Here is a 21855-nt window from a genome sequence, read left to right on the forward strand (position 1 = left end):
TTTACTCTTCAACAGCAAAACACAGTTCTTATTCACCCTTCAGTAGGTTCTTCATTAGAGTACACAGCCCTTAAAGTCACCAGAGATCCAAGAAGATATTCACTATTTTAGATCTTGAGCTTTCCCTGGAACTCTTGACAAACCAATCACCACAGCAGTAAAATGCAGTGGTGAAGAGCAAAGACTCTACAGTCAGCTGGGCTCCTTTTAAAACACAGTTCAGCCACTTTCAGCTATTGAGCTTGGGCAAATCTCCTCTTTCTCTTTGCTTCAGTTTCTTCATCTCTAAAATGGGGAACGTATCTGTCTCATAAAATTATTAAGAATTAAATGAGGGCTTCTCGGGTGGCGCAGTGGTTGAGAGTCCGTCTGCCGATGCAGCGGACACGGGTTCGTGCCCTGGTCCGAGAAGATCCCACGTGCCGCGGAGCAGCTGGGCCCGTGAGCCATGGCCGCTAAGCCTGCGTGTCCGGAGCCTGTGCTCCGCAACAGGAGAGGCCACAACAGTGAGAGGCCCACGTACCACAAAAAACAAAACAAAACAAAAAAAGAATTAAATGAGTTAATTTAATTAACTCATAAAGCAATCAGAACATTACCTGATATATGGTAAGCACGCCAATAAAAGGAACTATTAAAATATAATATTTCTATTCTAGGAAATCAAGCATGTGCTATGTGTGTGGTACTCATCATTCCAAAGAGTAGGCAGCAGGTATAATTCCAATATATGGTAGTTGAGTTTGTACAGTATGCTGGAATTAGGCTGATGAAGACACAGCTTATGAGGAGTTTTAGTGTATTTTATAGGGTTATCGCCACTGGATTTGCTAATATATTTAGCCCACGAATTGAATTCTTTGACTTGCAGGAGGATGTTGACAAAGCAGTGAAGGCCGCAAGACAGTCTTTTCAGATTGGCTCTCCATGGCGTACTATGGATGCTTCAGAGAGAGGACGGCTAATAAACAAGTTGGCTGATTTAATCGAAAGAGATCGTCTGCTTCTGGCAGTGAGTATTAACCGAACTACGCAGAACTCAAAATCTCTAGAAAGCGTTCATTGTTTGGATTGGTGAGTTGTTTTAATTTTAGTGTTCACTATATACTCTCTACAAATAAAACAAAAAGACTTCTACCAGCTCTTGTATATGAATGGTACCATTGAGCTTATTCTCGGATAGTAAGTAATCTGCACTCTGGTTTTAGATGACGTTAATGTCTACTCCCAGAATAGAGTCTACAGTCTAAACATTGGTTTTTTTTGCTTTATTTATTTATTTAGTTAGTTGCACTGGGTCTTAGTTGTGGCAGGCGGGCTCCTTAGTTGCGGCATGCACGTGGGATCTAGTTCCCTGACCAGGGATCAAACCCAGGCCCCCTGCATTGGGAGCGTGGAGTCTTAACCACTGCACCACCAGGGCAGACCCTGAGTTAAATCAAATTAAACAAGTTTCTTTCCTTTACTGTAGAATTTCTGAGCCTTTATAAAATAAGGTCACATGCAGCATGAAGATCCTAGAATAATATACCAGCTTTCTTGAACTTACTTGACCACTGAACTCCTCAAGTGAAAAAATCTCATGGAGTTTGTTAAAGGTGCCCAGGATATTTCTTTAAAATAAACCTTATTTCTCCATAATCTAGCCCACCAAGACAGTTAATAAAATGGCCACTTTTTCCTTTCCTGAAATGTACATGTTCACAATGGTCTTGAATAAATTATGTTCTTTTTATAGGTGAAAGAGCGAATAATAAAGAAAAATCCATTCATGTGTTTATAAAAATGTTATTTTTATGTATACTGCTTTTTAAAACACATTTCAGCAGTTATATGAATCAGCACATAAAATGGGTGGGGGAGGTGTTTCCTTGTTTTTTCCTAGAGAAGCCAATTTAACACAAAGCAACAGCAACATCAGATTTCAGAGTAAGTTTTTACTACCTTTAGAATCTTAACTGGCGGCAACAGAAAGGCTTATGTTTTTTAAAATCAACATTAGCAATTATAGTTAATCAAAGGGCCATTTATTATCCAATCAAAGATTCAGCATAATTCACAGTATGTAAAAATATGGAATTAGAAGTTATACACAATACAACAACCATAACCAAAACATCCTGCAGGAAGAAAGCAGAATTTGTTAAAACTTGCCTTCCCTAATTTATCCGATCTGTGAATTACAGAATGTTGACTGCCTCTGTCAGCATAAGATCATAAAGGGGGAAGAAAGAGTAAGCATACAAAAATCATATTTGATAAAGTTTTGAGGTAGCATACAATATAATGCAGAGAGAGAAGACTGTACAACAGATAAGGAACTGATTTAAGAGTTTATCACCTGTACACTCCTGCCCCAGCAGAACATTACGCCCCAAAGTCTTTACAGTTCTGCTTAAGAAAAGGAAGAAAAGAAGAGATACGTCATCCTAAAACCATTAGGGCACTATACTAGAAAATGTCGAACCTTACAGCCTGACCATTCAAACAATAATTTTGATATTAGTGGCAAAACTCAGAGTTTCACAATTTAAACTTTTGTTGAAGGAAACTCATGGATTAAAAAAAAATCCAGGGGTTACTTAAGTTTGTGTGAATATCCAGATGGGATGTAAAAATTAAAAATGATTATTGAGGCATTATTAATGGTCACTGACAGTAAATTGTCACCCACAGTTGTATCATACAATAAGTGAAATCTTGTTGGAACTCTGATCTGACTAAGGAGACTAAGTGCCACTCTCACAAGCTGTGTGTATATCAAATTGTGACCAATTCCTAGAAAGCTGGTTCACTGGCGGACGTTCAGAATGAGATAGAAGGGCACGAGGGTTTAGAAACCAGAATCTCACTACCTTTTCTACCCAGATCTTGCTATGTCCTTAAGCAGGTATGGCCTTAAGCAAGTCCTTTTAACTCTTTTTTTAGTCTCCTTTTTAAAAAGAGGAGGTTACAAAAGATTGCTTACAGGACTTCTTCTAGTATTTTCAAAATTCTCTAGCACACGATTACTCAAAATATTGACTATTTTTTTAATCTAAAATTTCTGTAGAAGTTTAGATTTGGGGTGTGATCTCTTTTTCAGACAATGGAGTCAATGAATGGTGGAAAACTATTTTCCAATGCATATCTGATGGATTTAGGAGGTTGTATAAAAACATTACGCTACTGTGCAGGCTGGGCTGACAAGATCCAGGGCCGCACGATACCCATTGGTAAGTAGCTTTGGGAAACCACCGTGGGTGACGGTAGGGGTGAGGAGATTATTGTAGAGATGAAAAATTCCAAACTCTCCCTTTTAAAGATGTCAACCAAGTAGGGCAGAATTATTTTCTTCTTGACTTTGAGACAATGCAGTTCTGAACCTGGACGTTCTGCTAAGATTCATCATATGGGTTTTAAAATTGTTTCAACATAATTATGCAGAAGATAACACTATAGATACTTTGGAAAATATTAAAGTAAGAACATTCGTATGCCCACAATTACTGATTTAAGCAGTTGTCTCTCTAAGGACTCAAACTTTTCAGAGCTGGCCTCTGAAATTATTTATTTGGGTTTTATTCCAATGGTGACATTTATACCCTTTCTATAATGTAATTATTTAAGCCTCTTTGTACGTTCCAGTATGAGTCAGCTATGGTCATCTGTGCCTGGTCTAACTCAGTATAGTTAGAGCAGACTAATTAAACAAACTAATTCACATTGATTTGTTTCAAATAGTTTCAAAGAAAGATGGGTCTGTGTTTACGGCTTAAGAATTTGTGTGAGTGAATGTGTATGCATTTTAGTATCTTAATAGAGTATGTACACAACGGGATAGGAATATGAAAAGGCATCGAGTCGGAAAACATTACAAGTAGAATTTAATTCATATAAACGTATTGACTATGGAAATACAACACCCTCCAGGACTGGCCCCAAAGTGCATTTCCAATCTAACTGGAGCATCCCGCTGGTTAGATGTGAGAGCCAGGAAGTGGAAAGGGGAGAGTGAGACCATGATGGGACCAAGAACTGTGGTTATTTCAGAAACTTTTACTTTACCCTTTGATAAAATGGGAGAAACCATTTAAAGTACAAATCGATCTTGATTAAGTAGCCTTCTTGCTATGATAGCCAGGAAGCTTTTGTGGGAACTAGAACGAACACAAAGCACAGTGCAACCTCAGGATGACCACATCAAACTTGGAGGCACATGAATCAATCAAATCCAGATGGAAATGTCCTTTACTTCCGGCATTTTTTTTCATAGATTAAGAGAGCTTGCTTTTATTGTTCGGCAGGCAAAAAGAAGAGGACTTTTTAGAACAAGCCAGTAGGAAAGGCTTGTCACTCACAGGGAGATATTTTTTTAATTCTACTATATTTTAATTTTACTATTTTTTAAATTATATTATGCACTTAAAAAATTACTGGTAGAACTCAGAGCTGTCAGAAACAGAACTCTAACAGTTTCTTTCTTAGTTACACACCTTTTATTTCCTTTATCATGAAAGAAAGGAAACTGAGAACAAGTATGATTTAGAAAGTAGCCCTCCTATAAGATCAGAGATAGAATAAATATTGTTCAGATCTTTTCCAATTGTGCATCTTTGCTTTGACCTAACTCAGTTTTATGGTTCCTCTCATTTCAAATTACTATTTGAGGGCTCAGTTTTTCATTTTGTAAATAAGCAGAGATATGTTCTTTCTTTTTTTTAAATTATTGTCTATACCTTCCTCTCACATCAGCCCCAAACCACCGTTCTGTGAATATCAAGCACATTTGTCTATAAATGATTGTGTGTTTTATTTTTCAGATGGAAACTTTTTTACTTATACAAGAAATGAGCCTATTGGTGTGTGTGGCCAAATCATTCCTGTAAGTTGCCCTCATACAATTTTCAGTTAAAAAAAAGTGAGTTCCAATTCTATTTCTTTTGTTAATGAAGATTTCTTGGGCACAAATGAATGCTTAGATATTTGCTAAATGTGGAGCAAATATAGTAATTGTTGAACTTGGGTCTCTCTGTGGCCGTACCCTTTGGATACGAACTAGTAGTCCAGAAACCTATCTATATTCTGGCATATCTCTTGAGTGTGTTTCCATATACAGCATCACCAAACCTTAACCTTTTACTCTATGGTTTGTTTTTAAGAAGATGTATTGTGCACTCTGTTTAAGACCCATGCTTTACATGTACATAGCAAAGTGGTCATCGTGCAAGACGCCAAGCATTTCAGTGAAGTATAGTATGGCCAACCACTCTCCAACACTTTCTATCAATATATCCTCATTGGGATTTCTCAACATAGAGAATGGTAGCAACCAGAGTGTTCAAATTGAATGAAATTTCTTAACTAAATGGAAGAAACTGTGCCAGAGGCATTTGGAGCACAGTATGGAATATATCCTACCTTCAGATAAGAGGCTTTGATACTCCACATTCCTCTTAGAGAAAGTACCATTTTATGCAGAATCATGAAGATCTCCTTTTATGTCCAACAAATAGGAGACTATCAATGATTTCACTTTGACTGACATATTCAGAAAGGCCAAAAAGGCCAAACGAAAAGATGATAAAATGTCCTGATGTTCTTAGAAGAGGAAGTGGCAATGACTTATCTTCTGCTCCAATGAGATTGATATGTACACATATTAACATTTTGAATGAAATTGCTCATTAGTTCAAAAATCCCAATAAAACCCATAAAAACTACATAATCCTGAATACTAAGAATTGTTAATATTTACTGTATGCCTGTGATGAACAATTCACTGCATTAAACATTTGGCCCACTTTCTCTATGAATCCTCAGGACAACCTTCTGAAGTAGAGAGGACTGTTTTCAGCACTTATAGATGATGAAATCATACACAAAGTGCATATAACGTGTCTGAATTCACATGGCTGCTCAGTGATTGAGCTGATGTGAACCAAGCTGTCAGCCTCCAAACCCTAGACTTCTGTGTCTTTAGCAAGATATTTGTCTTGGAATTAAATACTACTAAATATTATTATTGGATAAATGGTTACATTTAAAGACCTATAGGGAGGGAGGAATAATTACATTTTTTAAACCCTTACAGGTAACTTACAATATATTTAATAGTAAGGCTTGATTTCTAAACCATGCAGTGATTTTTTTTCCTGGTAGAAAAAGAACTCAAAATAACAGCACTTGATAAAATTTTATGACTTTCTCCTGCTCTCTTCCTGTATCTAGTTTGTTTGGAGGGTTTTTTTTTTTTTTTGCATTTATGAGTTGCTTTGAGCAATGAACTTAATTAGAATATACCAGATGATTAAACAAAACTACTACAATTCTTGTTTAACGTCTACAGGGAGTGTATAATGTGGAAGTTAGATTAGCAAATGTGGCTTTCAGCAATACAAAGAATCTATTGTTATATATTGCTTTCTAGTGGAATTTCCCATTGGTCATGCTCATTTGGAAAATAGGGCCTGCCCTCAGCTGCGGAAACACAGTGGTTGTGAAACCAGCAGAGCAAACCCCTCTGACTGCTCTTCACATGGCATCTTTAATAAAAGAGGTACGTTTCCTAAATCAAAATATGTTTAATCTTTGGATGCTGAAGGAGATGGATGGGCTTTGGAGTGAATGTGGCCGTTAAAAAAAAAAACCTTTATTTTTTGGACCTGCATATTTAGCTGTTTTGGAACACAGCTGTTTCCTCCTTGAGTTTCAAATATAAGACTGCTACAGTCACATGACGATATTGAGAGGTGGAATCTTGTTTGTTACTGTCATTCCCATTTCTTTTCGTTTAGAATCAGAATAAAGTTGTATTTCAAATATCTTAAAAAAAAAAAGTATGTGCAAGAAATCAGTAGTCCTGATTTACAGTAGGAAGACTTCATCTGTTGCTACTGTAAATTACATTATCTGCCAATGGCTCCTGTCCAGTGGGGACGCATTAAGCATAGCTGCTGGCAGGGACTTTTGGCAGTCAACCCAAATGAACCTCTGCCCAAAGGAGGACAGGAAGCCAGACCAGAAGCTTCATGTCCAGCTGCCACCTTATGATCACTTTTTTTATTTCTTTTGCCCAACACCCATGAATGCAAGTTCATGTTGAAATTGCTATGATTTTCTTTCAAATGTTGAACTGTAAGTTGGTATATAACTGCAACTAACAGCCTGGAAATTCTACAAATTTAAACTAGCTTAAACTAGTCTATCTGACGGTTGGAGGCTTCTGAGTTAATATGCTTGCTTGTGGCATTGGGCTACATTATTTCTAAACTCATTCACCAATGAGGGAATACCTTTATATTCTCTTTTCTATTACGGTTTCCTCTGCATTTACCTTCCTGCTCAAAAACTGACAAAAGAGCACATAGAATTTATTTTCATCAGCTATCTAGATTGTTTTAGTATATTTTTTCTTGCAAACAAGTTATTGTCCTTTATATTATACCAATATTTAAAAAATAAGCTTTAGTCCCTAGAAATTTAAAATTCAGGAAATCTGAATCCATATCGTAAAAATATTCTTCACTTCAAATTAAAAGTAGGCAAAAGAGATGTCAAAATGAGACATTTTGATGCAAATAACATGAAATTTCAATGTTGTTTCAGTTGCCACACTGCTCTATACTTCATAATTCTTTAATTGGGATTGGAATCAATCTGTGAAGCTTGATCATGAATGGGATGACCATTTTTAACCTAACATTTTTCTGATTAAATAATGCTGATAGGAATTTGCAACCTAGTTGGTATGCCCTGATCAATCAACAGGTAGAAACTAAAAATGTTAAGATCGCTTTAGCTTCTTATTTTTGCTGAACGGATAATAAACACATTGTTTTCCTTCTTTGTGAGTAATTTACCAACCACTTTTACACACACTATCTTTTTGAGTTACTATTATAAAATTTGAGACAGCCATCATTGGAGCAAATGATCCATGAAAGTCAAAGATGGACTTACTCTGAGGAGAAATAGTCCCTCAATAATGCAACCCTTGAGGTTATTTTAAGTGGGCTTAACAATGAAATAAGAATAATAATAAATAATAAAACCACCTATATGCATCTTTCTTTGTAGAGAAACTCATAAGATTAGCATAAAGAGGCAGCTTTGATCCCATACTCTCCTCTTTTTTCTGTAGAATTAAATGATCAGTTCTGTTCTAACTATTTTACTTGTTATCTTTTAGGCAGGGTTTCCTCCTGGAGTAGTGAATATTGTCCCTGGTTACGGGCCTACTGCAGGGGCGGCCATTTCTTCTCACATGGATGTAGACAAAGTGGCCTTCACAGGATCAACACAGGTAACATCATTTACTGAGGCCAGTAGTGAAGCAGTTGGAAGCATGTTTTATGTTACTGTTTTTAAGCTGACATTTCCTTAAAACAAAAGTTCTTTTAATGATTTGTTCCTTATTCTAGCCTTCACACATGTTTATAGAACATAAGCAGATGTCGTTGAGATGAAACGAAATACCTATTACAAAAGCAGAAGGACTGGAGTAAACTGTTTTTAGTATGTTATTACTTTCTCTGACGAGAAATATGGCTGATTAGACCTTGTCGTATGATTAGTAAGGTTTATGATAAAAAATATAAATTAGACCACAGTGATTTGTATGAATGAATTGTAATTTTATCCTGTAGATCAGGGAAATCAAAGAGCAGAGCCTCACCCTTAGCTCCTTATTTGGGGCTCTCTCTTCCCTGAACATTCTGGAAAGGAGTCAGCAGCTCAGCTTCCCGATCCAACCTAACTTTTCTGCCTCAGTAGCTCCAGCTTGGCTATCCAGAAGATTAAAGAACAGGACCCCAGCCGTGGGCACTTCAGAGGAGAGGGATGGGGGAGAGGAGGGATGCTAAATGCTCTTTAAATGTTCTGGGTGTTGAAAATGCTTACTTTTTTAACTTTCTGGAGAAACAGGAAGAACATTCCAGATAGTGTGGAAAGGCTAATTTGATTATTTTATACTCCTAATTAGCGACTCCAATACAAAGAGTAGTTTACATAAAGAACTAAAATGATAGAAAATAAAATTTTATTTTTCTTGATCTTTTTTAAACTAGATATATCAATATATAATTTTTTCTTGTTTTTTTTAGACATAGAGTAGAAAAAGTTTACATTCTACAAACTCCTAATTGAGGTAGGGGAAAACCAATTCTTCAATCAGGAGTCTGTGGACAAAACAATTGGTAATGGTCAAGACACAGCAATAAATTAAAACATGATGAAGTCACAGGTTGAAATCATAGCAGAGGAGGTAAAGCAGGAAGGTACCAATTTCTCAGCCTAGCATGGTAGACCTTCCCCAACAGGGACGCCACATACAGCTTCTGCTCTAGATCCCAGACGCTTCTCTAGTTTGTCTGAGCCAGAGGCTACTGTTCCACGATGCCATCTCTGCATCACTGCCTGTTTGTCTTGGCTCATCCCTGAACCCCTACAGCACTTTAGGGGTACTTTATCTGCCCCCTCCCCCAGAAAACTTTGATATGAGAAGACTAGGAAACATCTAGGTTTAAATTCTAAGTCTACCCCTCCTAGCAGTATGTCTTCCAAAAGTTAAGTATCCTTACTAAACTTGAGTTTCTTCATATGTAAAATGGGAATAATAATATCTACTTTATTGAGTTATACCAAATAAAACTGAATAAGCTAATGAGTAGTAAAACATTTAGCATCCTACAGAGTAGTCACTAAATGGCATGATTATTGTGTGTTCTAGAGTTATTTCCATTCCCTTGTTCCTTCCCTCACTCTTTAATTTCTCACACTAGTTCATGAGGTGTGAGGGAAGAGGTCCCTTCTCCACAAAATATTTCTTCATTGCTGCCCCATCACTTCCTGATTATTTCATGCATCTTTTCATTCCCGCAGGCGTTTGCTCATGCGTGGCCACACCTACTATAATGTGGCTCCCATCACATGCCCTCTATGGCTTTCTCCGCAGTCTCAGGAGCATCCTGAATTTAAAAACTTTCCATCTGTGCCCCCATTGTCCCTGATATATAATTATGATAGCATGTTCTCCTTGCTTTGTTATGTATCTCTCTCCCTTTTGCTGACTATCCTCAAAGACTATCTTATTCATTCTCATCTCCAGAAACCAGTACAGTAACTACTTCTGATTGAGTATTAAAGAATTAAGTGTGACTAAGATGATTTTAGAAGCCACACAAAAGATCAGTCTTTCTGGGTCCTCTTTTAGCTTCAAGTTCGTTGCTTTGAAGATAGTAGTGAACTTGCCAAATGCCATGAAAGAGGCAAACTATGGATTTTATGTTGTTGTGGTTCATTGTAGCAGTCACGCTCATTATAAAAATGTTTCTGGCATGGTAAGAATTTTAATGTCCCATTAGATTCATTTAAAACAGAATCCAACCCACGTTGTGCAGGATGTGCTAAGTTAGAACATTATTTTGAGCATTTGCTACTTCTGCCCCACAAGGGCAACGCCACAATATCATGGAACATACTTTTTACCATAGCCTAAATAGTCCTTATCCTCTCTTCATTGTAGACCTTTTTGAGGAAAAAATGACAACATTTTACTTTTTTCCAAGTGAGGGAACAAAATCATGGGGCAAAAACTGATGTTTCCTTATTTTGACTTTAGCTAGACCTTTGGGAAAACTCAAACAAACCTTTTATTTGCCATCTGAAACTGCACGAAGTAAAAGTGTAACCTTTCTTTCTCACTCGTACCTCTAACCATTCTTCATGCTAGTTCTTTTGACATTGGTAGCTTTTAGAAAAATGCCTCTGATCTTACTCCCTTCCCCAAGACAAAAATGATCTGCTTTAATAAAGTTTCTCCAGCAAATCTTTCTAAGCTAAAAACAAAAAAAGAAACCCCAAAACCCCAGAAAATAAAAGAAAGATGCAGAGAAAGAATTTGGAGAATTCAAAGGGAGAAAGGCAAAGATTATTATCTAGAAAATACAAAATTCTTAATCACCTCAAATGAAAATTCAATTTTTGAGAGTGGTCATAAGAAATATGTTGTGGAACCAAAATGGGGTATAAGAGAAATTTCAAACAGGGTTTCTCCATTGCCAGTCTACTTTTAGTTTATTTTTATTAACCTACATTTAAGGGTTTGATTTAGTGCATGAAGATTTTAAATAAGATGAAAACATCAGCAGATTAATTAATGATCTACTCTGTAATGCACAGTAGGAGTCAGTTCAACAGTCAAAATTTAAACACACATTCAAGCAAGCGTCTACTTAACTTTTATTCAGTTGAGATAGAAACTTTTTCTTAAAATCTGATGTGTTGAGGAAGAAAAGAAATCCAGAAAATAAAAGAAGCAAGATAAAATGAATCACCTTGTAAAAAGAAAAGCAAAGATCCTTTTAGTGTTCTAAGACTTCAATAAAAAATAAAAAGGAAGAAATAGTTATATTAAAGAAAGAAAGAAAGAAGAAATAATTATAAAACAGGCCAGAGTTTAAAAATGAGAAAAATATAAAGAATGCAAAAACTAATTTTCATAGGAAGTGATCCATAAAGAAAAAAAATGAAAACTCTTTCTCTGAAGAGAGGCCACTAGCATTAATAAGAAAAAAAACAAAAAACAGTAGGATTCCAGCTAACTGAAGTAGCAGCACAGAACACAGACCCAATTTCTTTCTCCAAACTCCACTCTTCAAAGGTGTGGAGGACAGCATGAGAAAGAGGGAAAGTGAGAGCGAGAGCCATGGGGGAGAGGGGATATCAGTTCATCAATAGTTAAGTGAGCCCACTCTGACAGACAGTGCTGAGAAAAGGTATGCAATGATAGGACATTGTCACTGCTACCAGGGAGGCAACATCTGTTTGGGAAACTGATATTTATACAAATAATACAATCCAAGAGAAACTCTGAAACGAGTCCTCATGAGGGCACTTATTGGAGATCAGAGAAAGAAAGGGTCATGTTCACCTTGAGTTGTCATAGATGGCTTCAAAGAGGAGCTAAGATACGAGCTGGACCCTAAGAAAGGGTAGGAATGGAGGCAGCCCAAGTCGGGGTAAGACCTTTGGGTCTCATTATAAATGAGAAGCAGAGAGAGATTCGAGGCTGGTAAATACGCCACTTTGTCTGGATAGAGTTTTCTGGATTTCAACAGAAGGATGAAAAGTCAAAATAGATAAATTATGGTTGGATCATGATTTGTCAGACTGATCAGAAGAATGATGAAGTTCTGATTAAAATGAAAAATAACCTGTCTAGCCATGTACATCAAGATCATGTACATCAAGATCAGCTATCACGTTCAATATATCTGTTTTCATGATCCATCATATGTTTATGTTTGGATGGAGAAGTCTTTGGTATCTGAAAGTGCCAAATCTGCAAAAATGCCATTTCTCCCTAATGAAACGTAACTGTGGCACAAACATCGTATAAATTTAAATCGCTAAAGAAACCTGCCTTCATGAGAGCAGATTAAGCCTCCTCCTTTGTAATGCTCCATTTCAGGTTGGCAAAATGATCAAAGAAGCTGCTGGGAAAAGCAATCTGAAGAGGGTGACCCTGGAACTCGGAGGAAAAAGTCCTTGCATTGTGTTTGCTGATGCCGACCGTGAGTAAAAGTCACTCTGCTCACTTCTCACCCTTCTTTTCGGTGTCTGGTAATGCCATACAGTGAAGGGTTTGCTTCTAACGTCAAGGTGTAAGGCATTAACCAGAGTCCAAAATTACTCTTAAAAATCTCTTAAATTGTCCTAAAGTTATAACGCCTAGATAAGTCCAACACAGACACAATTTCTTGGTTTGGAATAGATTGCTATTTTCTCAGCTGAACTCTAGAGAAACTAACTATTTTGCATTTAGGGGCCGTAATGTATATTCTTAGTTCCATACCTTTAAATATTAGCATCACCTTAAGCGTGATGAGATACCCTCAGACACGTTGGACTGAGACCAGCTGGAGAGACAGCAAGTTGCACATTTGTGTCTCCCTTCTCTCTGGGTCACACGCTCATTGAATAAAATGGCAAGAGGAAAAGGATGCCTACTATTTAAGTAATTTCTCTCATTTTTTTCTAGCAGGTGTAGTTGAATTTATATATATTAAATCTCTAATTATGATGTGACTCCATTATACAATATTCCTAGGTTCATCCTGATTATATTATCAAGTAGAATCCCTCAATTATTTCCAGCAGAGAAAGAAGGTCAAACATTCATCTGTCTCTTTAAGAGCTGCATTATTGGTCTGAGGCAATCAACACAGATGACTTATGTTGTTACTGTGATCTTACCTGAAGCTTTTTAGAGCACACTATCTTATACATTCTACAGACATGACAAGATTTCTGATTTTACCAAATCTTCCTGTAAACTGCTTTCACTACAGCTAAGCGGATGTGATTAGTTCACAAAATAAAGATAACAATATCCAGTTGCTACAATGTTAAATTAAACCTTCTGCCTTTAGAAAATTAAAATGCAAAGAAAAATTTCTTCTGGTTGTTTAGGATCTACTAATGAAGCAAACTATTTCCTCTTTTTAAGACCCACATAACCATCTCAAATAAACAGATAAGAAGAATTTATAGGCATATATGAAATAACATGGCACACTTTACATAAATTTGGAAAAATGTTCTCATAGAATAGGGTTGTAAGGTGGGTGGGCAATTCTGAATATTAGTTGTTTGGAGGTTTTGGGGGGTTTTATGGGGTTTTTTTGTTTTCAGAAATATCACTTTTTCTATTGATTAGGGTATCTAAGAATGTTTTAAAATTCTTATTTATTGTAATGGATATTTTATATTTTCTTTGTCATTAGTTAAAACCTGAGGCCTGAAAGAAATATTCACAGTCGTCTAATTATAAATGGAGATATTTATAAAAATCACTTGCAGTGAGATTTGATCTTAGGATAGTTTCCACATTCTTGGAATTGCACATATTAAAGTTGTATTAATAACCACTATTATTTCAGAGTCTACTATTTTTACTATCATTTTAGTAGCAAATAAAGGATCAGAAAGGTTAATGTGTCACCTGGCTAATGAGGAAGAATATACTGAATCTATGACTATATGACTCATGATTTTTTTATACCACCATATCACCTCTGAGGAAGATGTATAAAAATATATAATCTTTAGAAAACATCTCTTCTTTAACATGAATGTCTTCTTTGCAGTGGACAGTGCTGTTGCATTTGCACACCACGGGGTATTCTACCACCAGGGCCAATGTTGTATAGCTGCATCCCGGCTCTTTGTAGAAGAATCAATTTATGATGAGTTTGTTCGAAAGAGTGTTGAGCAGGCTAGAAAGTATGTTCTTGGAAATCCTCTAACCCCAGGAGTCAATCAAGGCCCTCAGGTGAGTGTAAAATAGACGGAACAGCGTTCACCAGGCACAAGAATAAAGTATCTTCTCTAGACCTGCTTTTACTTGAATACAATTACTTCCCATTCACATATCTTCCCAGGTGACAATACTGTATCAGTTTGGTGATTAAAAAAATAATGAATCTAACTCCCAATGGTAAAGAAAGTATCCTGGTTTTGTGTTGCCCGGTTATCACATCCAGAAACAGTTGAAGAGATATGTTGGAAATTAAAGATGTGAGGAAAAATAACGAATGCTGTAAATTTGTTTTCCTCAATCTGTACACCTCTGAATCCCTATTTACAGTTCCTATCCACTTGGAAGTTCTTAAACAATCCTATCATTTATTCTTTCCTCAGCATCAATCCTTTTTCTCGGCTTCCAATCCCAGATACAGGCAGCTGGCACACCTCTATAAATTCTCTCCAAAGTCTTTAGTCACTCGACCTTCTAAAGATAGCATGAGTGCCTTAAAAAGTCCCGAGTTCCTGGCTTTGTGGCAAACTTCCCATTTTAGTTGTTAAAGCTCAATGATCCCCTAGGGTTCCCATTTTCTTCTGTCTGCTTAGAACCACTGTCAACAAGAGTGTCTCTCTTATCCAAAGCTCATCCTTCCCTCTTCGTTACACAGTTCTCTGTTCATTGTCTGCTTTCAAGCTCCTGGACCTTTGGTTCTAAATTTACCCCTGCCCTTTGAGGTCTTGATCCAGAGCAGAGTTTCTACCTGATCTCATAGAGCTTACAGTCTAGAAAGTTAAAAGGCTGCCTTGGATTTTCCTGCTCATGACAAGATACCCAAGTAGGAAAATTTTAGGATTTAGGCAATACCAAATATTGAAATCTAAAAGCCCTAAAATAACTTAACTGGTAAATGAAGTAATACGTTTTGTTAAGTCTAATCTTGTTATATTTTGTATTTATCTTTGTGTTTAGTAACCACATAGAAATAGTTGCTAATTTTGATCATATTGGGTAACTTTCCAAATGGATGCCAAGACATGTATTAAATTCAATTTTGACTTGGTCTCCCATTCTAAAAAAGGATGGGATTCTAAGGTTTTAGCTGTGATTGTTTCTTTCTCTAAATATCTGTCTATTTATCTATCTATGTAAAAGTAAGCACGTTTCCCATTTGCGATACACATCTATCAAACAGATGATAGATAGACAGATTGATAGATAGAAAGAAATATATATGTGAAGAGGAAAGAAAAGAAGAGAGAGGAAGGGAAGAGAAGATACTTAATATTAAACATTGTTGGGCAATATTTTCCCCCATCAGGGGATCTGCACAATTCAACCGGAGGCTCAACAATTGAGCTAGAATGCTTCATTTTAAGAAAATTTCCATTCATAGCGTTCCTAAGTAAATAATCCAGTGATCTAACTACTTAACATAATAATTTAAACTTGATAAGTGAACATATTTTTGTCACAGGTTGCACTAAATAAGTAGAAAAAGTAGATACGTTGGGACTTTGAGTAAAAGACCAAAAAGCCCCTGAAGCTTCTTTACCCTTTGAAATACTCACTTGTTGTTATAAGAAAGAGCTTATGGAAAGAGACACTCATTTACTAAGCTTTAATATATATTCTAATTTATAATATAAAATTATATACATATGTGGATATCATAACTTCTTTTTCAAATGAAAATACTGATTATTTCCAACTTTTTAAGGAAATGTATATTTTGGTCTTTGAAATCAGATTGGAAAAGGACTTTACCAAGGAAGAATTTGTTATATGTGTAAATAGTATTTAATCTAATTGGATATGGAGCTGGACTGTGTGCAGTGAGAACTTTGAAAACTTTTCCTGGGATTTAGAAGATAGGGGAGATTACAGAGTCATAGAGGACGATAAAGAACAACAGTTTTTAAGTAGTCAGAAGAGTCAAGGCAAATTGACAAGAGGCTCACACCTTAACTCCAGGATCTCCAATGTTTTTCCTTTAAAACCTAACCCTAGCCACATCTGAGACAAGGCAGTCTTCACCAGTGATTTGGAGTCCAAGAATCACCCAGTCCTTCAACCCCCCCAAATAGGAACCGAGGCAATAGGTAGTCCGAATTCCAGTGTATGGAGGAGAGGTATGGGCTCCTGACGTTCCCAGCTAGAACTCTGTAGTCATTCTTTTCCTTGTAAAAATAAACCATTTAAGTTCTGTAGTTCTTGTAATATATTTAGATGTGGTCCATTTAACAAAGCAGGTTGGCAACAATCGGGACAGGTCAGAAATTAGAACCAGACCTACTCACTGCCCCAGGGGGACTTAAACTGGGTGGGATAACCAGGCTGTGGTCAGCATGGACCCTGCCACAAGGGGATGGTCAGGATGAAGAGAAGCAGAGGTCGAGGAATCTTCCTAAAGTCACAAAGCATCTGCTTTCCAACTGCCATGTCTAATTAACCCAGTATCAAAGTTTTCTTTTTCTTCTTTCACCTTTTAATTTCATTTAGGATTACAGTTTCCAGGTTAAGTGTGGTTGATGATTAACAGACATTTCTTCCTGTAAATAAATGACAGTTGTGTGAAAAGGTTTACACGTTTGCAGTGCCAATACACTTCTCTTACATGGCTGTGAAACAAACACTAAATACAAATATTTATCTTCAAGGATTCTTTCCAGAAAAGTCTTGAGATAAAATATACCCAACAATAAGTCTGAGCCTCTGTCAGCTGTTTAGGTTGAATATTTAACTTAATAACAATAGCCTAGCATTTTGAAACCTTTATTTACAGGCCGGGCAAAGTATTATCTTTACAAGTTGCTATTTTTTTTCCTTTTCATGTGATATTTTTCAAATAGATTGATAAGGAACAATATGAAAAAATACTTGACCTCATTGAAAGTGGGAAGAAGGAAGGGGCCAAACTGGAGTGTGGCGGAGGTCCATGGGGGAATAAAGGCTACTTTATCCAGCCCACGGTTTTCTCTAATGTTACTGATGAGATGCGCATTGCCAAAGAGGAGGTAAATGGTTTCATTCTGTTCTGTTCCCTTTGTTGCCGTATTTTGTCTGTGTGGATGTATACAAAGTATTACTGTAACATTCTCAGCTCTTTGAACACCTTTCCCAATAAATGTTACTTCTCATTTCTAATACTGATAAAGGATTAATTTATTTTTGATTAAGACTAAAAATAGTCAGGAGTTCACTGGGCAAGCCAAGAACTTCCAGTCGACTGCAGATCAGGATGCTTAGCAATTTCTAGGTGCTTCCTTCACAGATTTAAGGTAATAGAAAATACAATTCCACGTTCATTGTTGCTTTTTCTCCTTTGGAAATAATATATTTGAAAATAATTAGAAAAGAATAAAGTGATATGCTGTTTTTTTTAAATTAAAGTCCTTATTTTGAGATAATTGTAGATTCAGTTGCCATTGTGAGAATATAGAAAGATCCCATGTACTCTTTATCCAGTTTCCATCATTGATATCATCTTACAAATCTATAATATCACAGCAAATATGTTAACATTGATACAGTCAAGACACAGAGCATTTCATCACCACGTGAATCTCTCATGTTTCCCTTTAATAGCCAAATCTATTATCCTTCCTACACCATCCCATCCTCAACCCTTGGCTTTCTCTTAACCACTAATCTCTTCTTTATTTCTGTAATTTTGTCATTTCAAGAATGTTACATAAGTGGATTCATACTTCCTGCAATCTTTTGGGATTAGCTTTTTTTCACTCAGTGTAATTCTCTATAGATTCGTCTAGGTTGTTGCACGTAAGGATAGTTTGTTCCTGTTTATTGATGAGTAGTATTTCATAGTACGGGTGCACCATAGTTTAACAATTCACCCTTTGAAGAACTTTGGGTTGTTACCAGTTTGGGGCTACTTTTAATAATGCTGTTATAAACATCAGTATACAGGTTTTTTGTGTGAACGTAAGTCTTCATTTCTCTGGGATAAGTGCCCAGGAGTATAATGCTAGGTCATATGGTAGATGCAACTTTTTAAGAAATTGCCAAACTGTTTTCCAGAGAGGCTGAACGATTTCACATTCTCCTTAGCAATGTATGAATGATCCTAATTTCTTTGCATCCTTGCTAACATTTGTTGTGACTATTTTTTATTTTAGCCATTCTGATAGGTGTGATAGCTCACTGAGGTTTAAATTTGCATTTCCTTAGTGGCTAGTGATATTGAACATCTTTAATGAGCTTATTTGCCATCTGATAACTTCCTTGATGAAATGTCTCTTCATTTTTTTTGCTCATGTTCTAATTGGATTGTGTGCTTTTTACTGTTGAGTTTCGAGAGCCCCTTATACATTCTTGATACTGATCTTTTTTTGGATGTGTGGTTCACAAATATTTCCTCCCAGGCTGTAGCTTGTCTTTTCATCTTCTTTACCAGGGTCTTTCTCAGAACGGAAGTTTTTAATTTTACAGAAGTCCAATTTATCCATTTTTCTTTTTATGGATAGTATTTTTGGTGTCAACTCTATGAACTACTCTTTGTTTACTCCTAAATCCAAAAATACTTTTTTCCGTGTAATTTTTTTATTCTTTCTGAAAGCTTTATAGTCTATGTTTTACACTTAAGTCTATGATCCATTTTAGGTTAATTTTTATACAAGGTGTGAGATTTAAGTCAAGGTTGTTTGTTCGTTTGTTTTTGCCGATATGTTCAATTGCTTCAGCATCATTTGTTGAAAAGGTGTTTTTCTTCCATTCCATTACTTTTGCAACTGTGAAAGTTCAGTTGTGCATATTTGTGTGTGTATCAATTTCTGGGTTCTCTACTCTTCAATTGATCTATGCGTCTATTTCTGTACTTATACCCTCTTTTTTAATTTATTTACTTTTATTGAAGTATAGTTGATTTACAATGCTGTGTTAGCTTCAGGTGTACAGCAAAGTGATTCATATATATATGTATATATATATATATTCTTTTTCAGATTCTTTTCCCTTATAGGTTATTACAAAATATTAAGTATACTCTTTTGATTTTGGTAGCTGTATGAGAAGTCTTGAAATTGGAAAGACTGAGTCCTCTCACTTTATTCTTCTTTTTCAAAATTGTTTTATCTAACATTCCTTTGCTCTTCCATATAAATTTTAGAATAACCTTGTCCATATATACTAAAAAATCTTGCTGAAATTTTGAGAGGAGTTGTGTTAAAATTGTGTATATATCAATTTGGGGAGAATTAATGTTTTTATTGTGCTAAATCTTCCAGTTATTGAATATAGTAGATCTCTCCATTTATTTATATCGTCCTTTATTTCTTTCATTAGCATTTTGTAATTTCTGGTAACAAGTCCTATATGTGTTTTATTGGATTTCTACCTAAGTATTTTCTGAGTGATTGTAAATGGTATTTCTGATTTCAGTATGCACATGTTCATTGCTAGTATATACAAATATACAAGTATATTTGATTTTTGTATATTTTCTTGCATCCTGTGACATCACTGAGCTCAGGTATTCTAGAAGATTTTTGGATATTCCTTGGGAATTTATATGTAGACAATCATGTCATCTACAAATAGGGACAATTTTATTCCTTTGTTTCTAATCTATATGCCTTTTATTTCCTCTTCTTGCCTTTTTCACTTGCTAGAATTCCAGCACTATGTTGAATAAGAGTAGTAAAAGTGGACATCTTGCTTTGCTCCCTATCTTAGGGGAAAAGCATTCAGTATCATATCATTGAGTATGATGTTAACTGTAAGATTTTTCATAACTGCCTTTGATCAGGTTCAGAAGTGCCTTTCTATTTTTAATCTGTTAAGGGGGAAAAGAGGTTGGATTTTTGTCAAATGCTTTTTCTGCATCAATTGAGATGATTATATGATATTTTTCCTTCATTCTATTAATATGATGTATTATATTGATTGATTTTTGAATACTGAACCAGCCTCGCATCTCTAGAATGAACCTCACTTGGTGATGGTGTACAATTCTTTGTAGGTATTGTTGAACACTGTTTGCTAATATTTTTAAGGAATATTTGCTGTAGTTGATATTGGCCTGTGGTTTAAGGGATATTGGTCTGCAGTTTTGATTGTTTTTATTGATAATAAAAAAACATTTAGTGACTGCTCACTGTGTGCCAAGTACCTTATAGTCAATATAAAACATAAGTATATTTACATGAAATATAATAAATATAGATATTTTATTTATATATTAATAGATTTATATTTATAACTATAATACAAAATAAATATTTAGTTGTAACCTATTACTTTGATTTATTTCATTCATTTCTTGTGGTATAGATATTTGGACCAGTGCAGCAAATCATGAAGTTTAAATCTTTAGATGATGTAATCAAGAGAGCAAACAATACTTTCTATGGCTTATCAGCAGGAATTTTTACCAAAGATATTGATAAAGCCATCACAGTCTCCTCTGCTCTGCAGGCCGGGACAGTGTGGTAAGTCAAACCTATGTAATACCACCTTTTCAATGTTAACCACATTAACAGACTACTTTGAATTTTTTCTGACTTTGATTTTTTGTTTGGAATCACATGGCCTTCTGTTTGAAAATAAAACAAACAAACAAACAAAAATCCTGCTGTATTGGAAGAACTTTAGAAGAGCATAGAAGATAGATAGATAGATATAGCATATATATATATATACACACATATCTATATCTATCTATCTATATATATACACACAGACACATATATATATTTAACTCTATCCAGCCTTCTGAAATTACTTGCCCAAAATACTTTATTGATGTTTGGCTAATACAATATGTATTATTATTATAAATAATTTCTAGGCACTTGGCACTATGCTGCACACAAGGGAGATAAAAGTTCTGTTTAATCAAGATAATCAGATAGTAAGACAGTATTTATTCAGTGCCCTTATGTATACAAGCATTTAGTTCTTACATCAGCTTTTTACTCTGGGACTATTAGAGATGTCTGAAGGTCTTAAATTGGAAGAACATATTGCATTTTGAGATGTCTGTTTTATTTTTGACCTGGTTTATATCTCTGATGTTTACACTTTAATTTAGAGTATATAAGTGCCAAGGCTATGCCTCTCAAACTGTCACATCCCCCGCCCAGCCCCCCATCTCTGGACTGCCTTGTTACTAATTTTTTTTCCACCAGACCTCACTTTGTCCCCTCAGTCCCATCAACAGCCCAAGATTATTTTCTTCCCAATAATGTCACAACCAAATCCACTGGACATTGAAAAGTATTTATCCTTGAGAGACAGCCAAGAAATCCTTGCCCCTCTTGATAGCTCTAGAATCTTTTTTCTTAAGCAAAGGGACATTCATGATTTAGTCAGTATGCACTCTACGCTAAGCACCACGTGGCAGTCTTCACATTCATTATCTCATGTTACCTTGCTACAACTGTTAATTGGTATGGCAAATTTATGGACGGAAAAACAGAAGCTTACTGAGGTTGCATAATTGATCGAGATCATGAAATAAATGACAGCTGAGATTCAGACCTATTTCAGACTCTAAAGCAGTGATTCTCAACCCTGGCTGTACAGTAGAATTGTCTGGGGAGCTTTAAAAA

At 35.7% G+C, this 21855-nt stretch overlaps 1 protein-coding gene across 1 annotated transcript in view; it reads left to right on the forward strand.

Annotated features, from left to right (window-relative positions):
• ALDH1A1 (aldehyde dehydrogenase 1 family member A1) overlaps positions 1 to 21855 on the forward strand; it is a 53881-nt gene that overhangs the window by 25943 nt on the left and 6083 nt on the right. Inside the window, exons 3-11 of the mRNA XM_030877001.3 lie at positions 872 to 1012; positions 3086 to 3215; positions 4803 to 4864; positions 6410 to 6538; positions 8171 to 8284; positions 12452 to 12554; positions 14130 to 14314; positions 17137 to 17301; positions 20576 to 20733. Of these exons, the coding sequence (XP_030732861.1) occupies positions 872 to 1012; positions 3086 to 3215; positions 4803 to 4864; positions 6410 to 6538; positions 8171 to 8284; positions 12452 to 12554; positions 14130 to 14314; positions 17137 to 17301; positions 20576 to 20733 (1187 nt within the window). The remainder of the gene's footprint in view (positions 1 to 871; positions 1013 to 3085; positions 3216 to 4802; positions 4865 to 6409; positions 6539 to 8170; positions 8285 to 12451; positions 12555 to 14129; positions 14315 to 17136; positions 17302 to 20575; positions 20734 to 21855) is intronic.

Source organism: Globicephala melas, chromosome 6, assembly GCF_963455315.2.
Source record: "Globicephala melas chromosome 6, mGloMel1.2, whole genome shotgun sequence".
NCBI lineage: Eukaryota > Metazoa > Chordata > Mammalia > Artiodactyla > Delphinidae > Globicephala > Globicephala melas.